The following is a 12,970-nucleotide window of genomic DNA, read 5'->3' on the forward strand; positions in this document are numbered from 1 at the left end:
AGAAAAAAAGGATTGGTATAAGGAATACAGATTTGATAGTTATCCAAATGGCCAAATGAGAAAAAAGTTAAATTTAGAGAATTTAAAGAACAGTGCTCACCAATCATTTCTACAATACTAAGAACTGCATTTCCAGCAAACTTCACTATAGATATTCTGCCTAAAAATTAGTTTCTGGAAATTATTTAGTAATTGGTGGGGGTAGCAGACTACATATTTTATGCCAGAAAAGCACAGCTTGATATTTTCTCCAGTCTCCACTGATGATCTATTGAAACAAAAGGGCAAATTCAACATATGGAGACTCTTCAGGGTCTGTGTGTCCATCTGGGCTGACAACGAGCAGGATGCAGGATCCAAAAAACTTTTGGTCCAACTAAGGATCTAATTTTGCCTCAATGTTCAGCCTAATAAAAAGGCAGGTTCTCAAGGCTCTCCAAATGTGGCACTGCCATGTAAGCACAGTATTTTATTTTAATAGTTTTTAAAGATAGATTTTATTTTCTAGAGCAGTTTTAGATTCACAGCAAAACTGAGAAGATACAGCGATTTCCCATATTCCTCTAGCCCCATAGTATTTTATTTTTATGACAACGTAAAATCATATCTCCTTGATCAATAGCTATTATCAAAAGCAATTACTATGGGACCTCCCTGGTGGTTCAGTGGTTAAGAATCCACCTGCCAATGCAGGGGACATGGGTTCGATCCCTGGTTCGGGAAGATCCCACATGCCGTGGAGCAACTAAGCCCATGTGCCAAAGCTACTGAGCCTGCGATCTAGAGTCCACGAGCTACAACTATTGAAGCCCGTGCGCCTAGAGCCCGTGCTGCACAACAAAAGCCATTTGAATGAGATGCCTGCGCACTGCAACGAAGAGGAGCCCACGCTCGCCACAACTAGAGAAAGCCTGTGTGCAGCAACAAAGACCCAATGTAGCCAAAAATAATAAATAAGTAAGTAAATTTAAAAAATAAATTTAAAAAAGCAATTACTATTTAATTAGTTAAGTTATTCATTGTTTGAAGTGGAAAATATACAAATCTAGAGGTCACTAGTTTATAAATATATTTACTATAAGATTGATCAAGATGACTAGTTAGATCCTCATTAGATAGACATGACAAAAATAAAATTTTAAAAGTAAACCCAAAGGAAAAAATTTCTTTCCTGCTTATGCAAGCATATTTTTCTATGAACTACTTAAGAATTTTAGAAATAAATGATAAACTGAAAGGGGAGGGTTGGGTAATTTTAAAAAAAGACTGGTGGGCTTTTTAAAAAATTGTGGTGAAATATATAACATGAAATTTGTCATATTAACCATTTTTAAATGTACAGCTTGGTGGTATTAATTATATTTACCATGTTTACAACCATCACCACCATGCATTTCCATAACTTTTCATCACCCCAAACACACACTATAATACACAATAGCTTCCCATTCTCTCCTTACACCCCCCAGCTCCTGGTAACCTTTAATCTATTTCTTGTTTTTATCAATTTGTCTATTCTAGGTATTTAAGTAAAATCATACAGTATTTGTCTTTATATATCTGTCTTATTTCACTTAGAATATTACTTTCAAAATTCACCTATGTTGTAGCATACATCAAAACTGGCTGAATAATATTCCACTGTATATACAGTTGACCCTTGAACAACATGACGGGGGGAAGTTGACCCTCCAGGGCAGTAAAAAAAATCCACCTATAACTTTACAGTCAGCCCTTTGTATCTGTGGATTCAACCAGGAGTAGACTGTGTAGTACTGTAGTATGTATGTACTGGAAAAAAAAAATCCGTGTATTAAGTGGACGCTCACTGTTCAAACCCACGTTGTTTAAGGGTTCTTTTGTCGATGGATACTTGGGTCATTTCCACCTTTTGGCTAATGTGAAATATTCTGCAATGAACACTAACACACAGGTATCTGTTTGTGTCCCAGTTTTCAATTCTCTGAGATATTTATACCTAGGATTGAAATGGCTGGGTCATATGGTAATTTTTTTTGCTCAGCTTTTTAAGGAACCACCAAACTATTCCATAGCAGCTGCTCCATTTTACATCCCCATTAGCAATGCATGAGGATTCCAATTTCTCCATTCTTATTAACACTTATTTTGTTTCTTCCTTCCCTCCTTTCCTTCTTTGCCCTCCCTTCCCTCCCTCTCTCTTTTTCCTCCTTCCTTCCCTTCCCCCCTTTCGTTTTCTTTTCTTTCTTACATTACAGCCAAACGGGCAGATGTGAAGTGGTATTTCATTGTTTTTGATTTGCATTTCCCTAATGACAAATGATGCTTATTGGCCATTTATCTATCTTCTTTGGAGAAATGTCTCTTCAAATCCCTTACCCATTTTTAAATTGGGTTGATTGTTGTTGTTGAATCGTAGTACTTGAAATATTCTGAATACTAGACCCTTATTTGATATACGATTTACAAATATTTCTCCTATTCCATAGGCTGTCTTTTCACTTTCTTGATAATGTCCTCTATGTACAAAAGTTTTTAATATTGGTGAATTCCAATTCACCTGTGAACAGAGATAGTTTTACTTCTTTCTTTCCAACACGGATGCATTTAATTTTATTTTATTTTTGTCTAATTGCTTTGGCTAGAACTTTCAGGACAAAGATGAATATTAGTAGTGAAAGCAGGCATCCTTGTCATGTTCTTGATCTCAGGGAGAAAGATTTGAATATAATGTTAGCTGTGGGTTTTTCATAAATGCCTTTTATCATATTAAGGGAGGTTCCTCTATTCCTAGTTTTCTGAATGTTTCTATCATGAAAAGGTGCTGGATTTTGTCAAATGTCTTTTGTGTCAGTTGACATAACCATGGTTTTCACCCTTCATTCTACTAATGTGGTGTATACTGCATTAATTTTCTTACGTTGAATCACCTCTGCGTTCCTGGGATAAATCCCACTTAGTAATGGTGCATAATCCTTCTATATTCTTTTTTTTTTTTGCGGTACGGGGGCCTCTCACTGTTGTGGCCTCTCCCGTTGCGGAGCACAGGCTCCGGACGCACAGGCTCAGCGGCCATGGCTCACGGGCCCAGCCGCTCCGCGGCATGTGGGATCCTCCCGGACCGGGGCACAAACCCGTGTCCCCTGCATCGGCAGGCGGACTCCCAACCACTGCGCCACCAGGGAAGCCCCTCTTCTATATTCTATTGCATCCAATTTGCTAGTATTTTGTTGAGACTTCCTGCATTTATATTGATAGGAGATATTAGTCTGTAATTTTCTTTTCTTTTTTCTTCTCATGTCTTTTTTCTGGTTTCGATATAAGTTAATGCTGGCCTCATAGAGTAAGTCAGGAAGTGTTCCTTCCTCTTGATTTTTTTTAAGACTTTGAGAAGAACTGGTGTTAATTCTTAATTTTTTAAAAAAATATTTATTTATTTATTTGGCTGCATCGGGTCTTAGTTGCAGCACGCACAATCTTCATTGTGGCGGCAGGATCTTTTGCTGTGGCAAAAGGGCTCTTCGTTGCAGTGCACGGGCTTCTCTCTAGCTGTGCTCAGGCTTAGTTGCCCCACAGCACATGGGATCTTAGTTCCTTGACCAGGGATCGAACCCGCGTCCCCTGCATTGGAAGGCAGATTCTTAACCACTGGACCACCAGGGAAGTCCCTATCTTCTTTTAATGTTTGGTACAATTCACTACTGAAGTCTTCTGGTCTTGGACTTTTCTTTTTTGGAAGGTTTTTGATTACTGATTCAATCTCTTTGTCATAGGTTTGTTCAGAATTTTCATTTTTTTCTTGGGTCAGTTTAGGTAACTGGTGTATTTCTAAGAAATACCTGTCTGGTGTGGTTTTAATTTTAAGTGGGGAAGCAAAGCACTGTGAGATGTAGCAGATATTGCTGGCTCCCTAACCAAGTCATCTTTCCCATCTCATGCTTGTTGGCAGAACCCTGATTTTGTTAGGCACTGACCCCTTTCTCATAGGACTCATAAGTAAATCATGATTAGTTTAAGCCAATCCTAACATGGTGATCCCATTCAGATTGCCACTGATTGATTTAGAGGTCAACAAATGACCTAGCTCTGGTTAATGAGACTCAAGGGTACGTCAGCTAGGTGGTTTCTGAGAAAGGCTCCTTTGTCATTAGAGATAAAATATGGTCTTTCTGGGCCTCCCTGGTGGCGCAGTGGTTGAGAGTCCGCCTGCCGATGCAGGGGACACGGGTTCGTGCCCCGATCCCGGAGGATCCCACATGCCGCGGAGCGGCTGGGCCCGCGAGCCATGGCCGCGGGGCCTGTGTGTCCGGAGCCTGTGCTCCACAACGGGAGAGGCCACAGCAGTGAGAGGCCCGCGTACAGCAAAAAAAAAAAAAAAAAAAAAAAAAAAAAAAAAATATGGTCTTTCTTCTGCCAGACAATGTGGAATCTGCATGTGATACCTCAAACCACAGCAGCAGTCTTAAAATCACTGGGGATAGAGGAGCCAGAAGATGGAAAAAACCTAGTTCCCTGATAACCTCTATGAATTCTGAATTAACCCATCCTGGAGGTACTCGACTTTGTAGTATCTTTTTAATCAAATTCTTTGTATTTTTAGGGTGCTGTGTTTATGCAGAGGGCTACTATCTTATTTGCTATAATGGGTTTATGGCCTTTTTGTGGATTGTACATTTTATTATCAATATCCCTTTTGTATCAACTAATGTTTTTTATCCTGAATTCTGCTTTTATTGTTAATATTATTGTCTAAGGGTAGTTTCTTTTAACAATATATAGCTGGGTTTCATTTTTTATTTATTTTATTTTATTTTTTTTTAAAGAATTGCTTTATTTTTTTATTTTTGGCTGCGTCGGGTCTTAGTTGTGGGATCTGCCTTGCACCATGTGGGATCTTTCGTTTGCAGTGCGTGGGCTCCAGAGCATGTGGGCTCTGTAGTTTGCAGCACACGGGCTCTCTAGTTGAGGAACGGGGGCTTAGCTGCCCCGCAGCACGTGGGATCTTAGTTCCCCGATCAGGGATGGAACCCGCATCCCCTGCATTGGAAGGCAGATTCTTCACCACTGGACCACCAGGGAAGTCCCTGGGTTTCATTTTTTAACCTTCCTGGCAGTCGCTGTTTCTAGATAGGGGAATGGAGCCCATTTACATGGTCATAGTTATATTTGGTTTTAATTGTTTCACATTTTTCAGTTATCATACTTAGTTATTTCCTCTATTCTCTTTGCTTATCTATCTACCTTGGACAAGTTTCCAATCATTCTTACCCCTACTCCCACTATTCTAATTTAGAATGTCTATTGTATTTTTCCATTAGTCAATTTATTATATACCCCTCCCTAGCACTGACAATGTTTGAACATTAAATGATAGGCATTCATATTCCCCTTACCAAGATGAGACCTTTATAATACTTTCTTATACTACTACATTTTCCCAAATGTGTATTTTTAAAATAGGCTATTATATAATATATGCCCAACAGCAAGCAACCTGAACATAATAACATGAGCCTCAATTTTCCATCCAAAGAGGTTTTTTGCCAACTTGAATACATCAAGTTTTAGGGATATATGTGATAACATTTTGAAATTTATAATATTTAAATCATCTTTATGTTATGTTATAGATACATATTTAAAATCTAAATTTTCAAAAATTAATTCTCCTTCTTGTAATTTATGAAATGTTACCCAAACTATTCACATGCATCTTAAAACATTTATCTTCATCATCACCAAACTACTTCTGAGTCATCTAACAGTTTTTCAGAGTAAAACATTTTCACTTGCTTGAAAATCAGCACTTTTGAGTCTGGTATCATGTCCCTAGAAATGTTATCCAAAGGTACCAGCAATCATTTGCAAAGCATTAAGACAGTTGGGCTTTCCCATTCCACCTAAGACAAGTAGACACCCATAATCTCCACAACCAAACCACTTAATGCATCACATTTCAAAGTAATATCCAAGAAGCCAGTTAATAAAGATATCTAACACAACTATAAGGTTATGACCCCTAGAATAATTCTAAATTTTGTGTTAAATTATGTTAAATTCCATTACTTCCGTAAAAAGAAAATTCTGCCAGGTGACCTCTATGAGCTTCCTGTTGCTGGCACTGGCTGAGTTTCAGGCTAACATTTCTTTCCCAAACAGTACTTTGTTGTTCAAAACAAGAGACTTGAAAGAACATCACATAACATGAGGGACTTTGTAAGGCAACTCTTTTTTCAATTTTCAGGTGGAAAAAACACAAACAAACTTATCTTACATTTAATAGTATGTGGTAACTGAGAATTTGTCTTGTTATTTCTAAAATTTCCCTTTCATTTCCAGTTTGAAAAAAAATCCTTACATAAGACATATGACAAATTCACCATTTGTTCTTCATTCTTTCCACTCCATTACGTCCAACTATATATGACAATATTCACTGCTTACCACTGTTTCTACAGCAGCTTCCCCTGTCTTGAGATTTGTTACTATTGAACTTTTATTTGGTCAGAGATATTCATTGACTATTTTCCTCAGATAAAGTACCTGGAGGTATATTTGGTATCTACAAATTTGAAAAATCTGAATTTTATCCTAAAAGTTTGTGAAGTGCAGTATTTTCTCAGTAATTGAGATACTGCTCTTCTCTCTTAGCTTCTAACTCCTATTTATCCTTGGATTTCAAGAAATTCACGTGCTTCGGGCTCAAGGTTCTTTTTCAATCTAGATTCAAGTCTTTTCCCTCCAGTTCAGGAAGTTCCATTTTTCACTTAAAATCCCCAAAATACACCAAAATAATAATTGTGGTTATTTCTAGGCAGCAGGGTTACAGATAATATTTATTTTCTTCTTCATAGTTTTCTGTATGTTTTCAATTTGTTTGGTAATAGACACGCACATGAGCAGAACAAACAAAGCTATTAAATAGAAAGCAAGTAAATGAAACTAAGCAGAGACTTCAACGAATAAAACAAAGACTGAGAAATGGTACCAGGTTTAACAAGAAGAGTCTCTGATATTTGCTCTATACTGCTTCCATGCCAGTCCCAGATTAGAAAATGGTTTTGTGCTATTAAAGTTAAAAACACCCTGTTACATTAGGCTCAAAGCTCCTGGGATTGGCTAAAGGATTTCATTAGTATCTGTTCTCCAAAATAATCCTCTCCCAAATCAGTTAAAAGCTAAGTAAGAATAATTTAATATTTTTTCAAAAAATACTACTATAATAATAAAAATTATCTTAACATCTGTAATGGCCAAGAATTTAGCAAGCAAAGCTGTGTAGAAGCAAATTTTATTTTGAAATTTAAAATTCTTAAGAACAAGATGTCTAGGTATGTAGGCAGTAAGCTGGTATAAATAGTTTTGTTTCTTGGCACAGGTATTTTCCTATTCACATGTGCTTGTTCTGAAAACAGCCCGAGCACTCACAGTATTTACAGTTACCTGTCCAATATTCCCCTCTCCTCCTTCCTTAATGTAGACCCATGAGTTCATTTGGGGCAGCAAAATGCACAGTTGAAAATGTTTTGCTCTCCAGACCCCCTTATACTGGTTGGAGGATGTGCAGAATGTGTCCCAGTTTCCCAGTTTCAAAGAGAGGTAATAAGTAAAGAAGATAAGGCTAGGCCTCTGGGAAAGCTATTTTTTCTTACTGAAAAAAAAAAAAAAAAAAAAAAAAAGGAAAAGGAAGCAGACTCAGCGGGCATGAGCCCTTTGCCCTTCTCTTTGCCTGTAGCATTTGCAAACATAATGACGTGAGCTACATGCTAAAGATGACAAAATAGGAAAAAGAAGAGGAGTCCTGGTCCTTTGAGAAAACTAAATCTTTTGGTTATATTAATGCAAAATTTATATAAGAGACTTAAAATCAGACAGATAGGAGAAATGTTAGTTATCTGGATGGAATAAATCTTCTGACTTTGTGCATAAAAAGCAAGCACTTACAAGAAGAAAATGTTTTACCTTTTGGTCAAAAGACTGCTTGCAGTGAAACAGCAATCTACAATGAAATCATACAGAATGGGTTTTCTGTTCTAAATTAACTAGTTCATACACAAAGAAACATTTAGCTAGCCCCTAAAATCCCTATGAGATAGTCTAGTCTTCTATTCCTAGGATAGGCAGAAGTGGGGAGGAAAGATGACATAGATTGTCAGTACTACAAACTACAGGTCCAGTACCAAGCCTTTTATAGTTTCTGAGCACAAGTATTACTATAATTTATCATAAATATCTGTGGGAAATTAACCTAAGCTTCTAAAATATTATTTATAATTAAGTTTGCACATTATAAAATTAACTTCAGGATTTGAATGTTTGTCTAACACAGGTAAGCCCTGTATAAAATGGAGTAATAACCTCAAAAGATTGAGCAGAGAGAGCTTTAGTCAATAGTAGCATAAATCAACAATGGTTTTATATAGAAGAACCTGTATTCTAGCTCTGAAGAGGTGCAGATTTAATTAACTCATCTCTAAGGTACAAAAAAAAAATATGACCCCTTATTCAAAAAAATAGAAGACTATAAATTCAGTAAACTGACCAGACTCTAGTTAACTTAGGACAAAGAACTATTTTGCTATTTTTTCAACTTTATTTCGATTTCCCTTTAGTTTCATAAAAAAATTCTTTTTAAGAAACGTCAAATCAAATGGGGCGGACAGAGAGAAAACCTACATGAAAATAGCTAAAACTAAACGTTACATATACAAAAAAAAGACAGTAAAATCAAAGAGTTACTTCTGTATCTGCTTGCCTTTCATTTAAGTACATCTGTTAAAAAAATGTATTTTAAAGAAAGTTAGGGGGACTTCCCTGGCTGTCCAGTGGTTAAGACTTCGCCTTCCAATGCAGGGGTGTGGGTTCAATCCCTGGTCAGGGAGCTAAGATCCCAGGTGCCTCGCAGCCAAAAATCCAAAACATAAGACAGAAGCAATACTATAACAAATTCAATAAAGATTTTAAAAATGGTCCACATCAAAAAAAAAAAAAAAAAAAAAAGAAAGGTTAGGGACTTCCCTGGTGGTCCAGTGGCTAAGACTCCATGCTCCCAATGCAGGGGGCCTGGGTTTGATCCCTGGTCAGGGAACTAGATCCCACATGCTGCAACTAAAAACAAAAGATCCCACATGCCACAACTAAAGATCCCACACACCTCAACGAAGATCCCGCAAGCAGCAACAAAGATTCCCGCGTGCCGCAACTAAGACCCCGTGCAGCCAAATAAATAATAAATAAAGATTTTTTTTAAAGAAAAGGTTATTTAGGGGCTTCCCTGGTGGCGCAGTGCTTGAGAGTCTGCCTGTCAATGCAGGGGACGCGGGTTCGTGCCCCGGTCCGGGAAGATCCCACACGCCGCGGAGCGGCTGGGCCCGTGAGCCATGGCCGTTGAGCCTGCGCGTCCGGAGCACAGTAAAAACAAAACAAAACACACACACACACACAAAAAAAACCAAGAAGGGACTTCCCTCGTGGCACAGTGGTCAAGAATCTGCCTGCCAATGCAGGGGACACTGGTTTGATCCCTGGTCCAGGAAGATCCCACATGCCACGGAGCAACTAAACCCGTGTGCCACAACTGAGCTCGCATGCCACAACTACTGAAGCCCGTGCTCTACAACAAGAGAAGCCGCCGCAAGGAGAAGCCCACACACCGCAACGAAGAGTAGCCCCCGCTCGCTGCACTAGAGAAAGCCTGCACGCAGCAACAAAGACCCAACACAGCCTAAAATAAATAAATATTTTTTAAAAAGCCACTAATACCATTACAGCATGTAATTAAAGGACTGTTCCAACTTACCTCACACAACATTCTACTGCACGAAACCAATGAAGCATCTCATCATGTAGAGTACACAACTGAAGGCAAGACAGGAAAACTTTCTCAGCATCACTGTACCAGCCTGCATCTGAAAGAAAGCCACCTAAGGGACAAGAAAAACCAAAAGCTTTAGATAATATAATAAATCACTTGAAAGCTAAAATGACATGCTTACAATGATTATTACCTAAAATGAAAAAACCTCTGTTTAGTCTGAAACAAAGATACTAACTGTGAAATTAAAAAAAAAAAAAAAAGGAACTTTCAAACTAGGGAAATTAGATCAAAGTTGCGACCCTGAATAAGGAGTAAAGAATTTTTGTTTTGTTTTGTTTTTTTACTTTCGGCTGCATTGGGTCTTCATTGCTGCGCGCGGGCTTTCTCTAGCTGCGGTGAGCAGGGGCTACTCTTTGTTGCGGTGCGCGGGCTTCTTGCTGCGGTGGCTTCTCTTGCTGTGGAGCACAGGCTCTAGGTGCGCGGGCTTCAGTAGTTGTGGCACACAGGCTCAGTAGCTGTGGCGCACGGGCTTAGGTGCTCGGTGGCATGTGGGATCTTCCCTGACCAGGGATCGAACCCATGTCCCCTGCATTGGCAGGCGGATTCTTAACCACTGTGCCACCAAGGAAGTCCCAGGAGTCAAGGGTTTTAGCCTTGGGCTTCCCTGGTGGTGCAGTGGTTAAGAATCCGCCTGCCAATGCAGGGGACATGGGTTCGATCCCTGGTCCGGGAAGATCCCACATGCCTCGGAGCAACTAAGCCCGTGCGCCACAGCTACTGAGCCCACTCGCCACAGCTACTAAGCCCGTGCACCTAGAGCCCGTGCTCTGAAGCAAGAGAAACCACTGCAATGAGAAGCCCACGCACAGCAACAAAGAGTAGCCCCTGCTCGCTGCAACTAGAGAAGGCCAGCCCATCAACGAAGACCCAGTGCAGCCCAAAATAAGTAAAATAAATAAATTTTAAAAAAAAGTTTTAGCCCTCTAAATGTACTTCATCGCCTAAGAGTTGACATTTTCCAGCTCATCAGCCACTATATTTAGTGATTTGTCTAACATTTTAATCATGCAGGGTAAACACAACTTTCCAATCTCTCCATACCCAATCCCAAAGAAGATGAAGAAGTCTGAATGAACTTAATCTTCTCAGCAGAACAGCACATCACAGAGGTCACGCAGATGAAAGGGACAGTAGTGCTTGCAACTGCTGTCCTCCAACAGTCGTAATGCATGGGGCATGTGGGCCTCATTTCCTTAGGACACCGTCCCTCTTTTTAGAGGCTCCTGACCCCCTCCTAATAGTTTAATACATTTTTTGATAGTGTCAACTAATCTGAATAGCGTCAATAGTATCTGGGTCAAGAAAAAATATATTTTGCTCAGACTGGTGTTTCATGTTTGATCAAAGCTATATGAAATGAAACAAGTATTTTAACTGGAGAGAAGTGTGCTTTAGAACACTTTTTTATCCCCCCAAATATGACATTTTAGGGCCCTCACTGAATGACTGGAATAATGAGATTGTAATATTCATATGAAGCAACCTCCTACTCATTACCTTAACATATTGTGCACTGTGCTGGGTTATTAGGCTGTTATCTCTCAGCTTCAAACCAACCCTTCTAGACTGTTTTATGACGCTGGGCTAGGACTCTATAACCACATTTCTCCTCTGCCAGCTGGCTCCCTAGTAGTCTCTACCAAAGAAGGCACGAGAGAGAAAGACTGTAAGACTGGAGAAGTAAGAGACACTCCCTGATAGCTTCCAGTTTCTGCCAGCAATGCCCCTGCTAACAGCAGTGTCCCAGGGTAATGTTTCTTTACTCTGGCAGTGGCAATTCATCTCAGTAAGCCAATTCCAGCTGCAGTTTTCCAACACTTACAGAACCTGATTCACAGCACCCCATCAGAGAGGCACCACTACCAGCCAGTCGGGTGTCCCTCCTAGAGGTCGGGATTCTAGACCCACAAGCTCCCTTCTCAGAACTCTGAGGCACCTCTACCAGCCAAGCAGCATCCCAGCTCTGCGAGGTACCTCCTCAAGCTTCTTTTTTTTTTTCTTTTGGCCACGCCACGCAGCTTGTGGGATCTTAGTTCCCTGACCAGGGACTGAACGCTGTGAAAATACTAAAGACCTTTAAATTATATACTTTAAATGGGTGCACTGTATGGTATGTGAATTATATCTCAATAAAGCTGTTATTTTTTAAAAGTTTCCATCATGTATGCTTCTGGTATGAAGTGTTTTCACTGTTCTGGTAATTTTAGGATCAAGACTGATAATATAACTGAATCTGTTAGGACTTGGTTCTAACTCCAAGATACTCGTTCCATCTGGCTCCTTACAGTAGCCAGACGGGTACAAGTGAAGAGACAACAGAGGACCTCAGTGAACATTAGCCTTCCTGCCTTTCATCTTCCTCGATACTAAACATCTCCCACATAGATTTTTACATGACTACCTAGGACTAAATGGATGTCAATATTAACATTCATCTAGGTCACAAACACTCTATTAAGAAACATTCTTTAGTCACAATTCTTTGTTGCAATTTATATTCCACAGGACTATCAAAGGACAAATGCTGAAGGTTGTTTTCGGAAAAGAATGTTCTTAAGTTCCTCCAAGCAAACTCTCTATGACCACTACAAAAAAAATTTTTTTTTCCTAATACTGAAGGAAATGATCGTGAAAACTTGGCAAAGAAAGTAAATGTGCACGTGCCAAAGAGAGAGAGAGAGAGAAAACATGCACACACACACATTAATGTGAGAAGTTAAAAATGAAAAGTAGGGCTTCCCTGGTGGCTCAGTGGTTAAGAATCCACCTGCCAATGCAGGGGACACGGGTTCAAGCCCTTGTCCGGGAAGATCCTACAAGCTGTGGAGCGACTAAGCCCGTGCGCTGCTACTGAAGCCCGTGCGCCTAGAGCCCGTGCTCTGCAACAAGAGGAGCCACCACAATGAGAAGCCCGCGCGCCGCAACAAAGAGTAGCCCCCCACTCCCCGCAACTAGAGAAAGCCTGCGTGCAGCAACAAAGACCCAACGCAGCCAAAAATAAATAAGTAAGATAAATAAATTTATAAAATAAAAAAATGGGCAGAGGATCTGAATAGACATTCTTCCAAAAAAGACATACAGATGGCCAACAGATACATGAAAAGATGCTCCACA

The 12,970-nt window shown here is 39.6% G+C and overlaps 1 protein-coding gene across 1 annotated transcript in view; it reads right to left on the bottom strand.

Annotated features, from left to right (window-relative positions):
• Window positions 1–12,970, bottom strand: part of APPBP2 (amyloid beta precursor protein binding protein 2) — a 66,691-nt gene that overhangs the window by 24,763 nt on the left and 28,958 nt on the right. The window contains exon 4 of the mRNA XM_060081353.1: window positions 9,779–9,902. Within this exon, the coding sequence (XP_059937336.1) occupies window positions 9,779–9,902 (124 nt within the window). The remainder of the gene's footprint in view (window positions 1–9,778; window positions 9,903–12,970) is intronic.

The sequence above is a fragment of the Mesoplodon densirostris genome, chromosome 18, assembly GCF_025265405.1.
Source record: "Mesoplodon densirostris isolate mMesDen1 chromosome 18, mMesDen1 primary haplotype, whole genome shotgun sequence".
Lineage (NCBI taxonomy): Eukaryota > Metazoa > Chordata > Mammalia > Artiodactyla > Ziphiidae > Mesoplodon > Mesoplodon densirostris.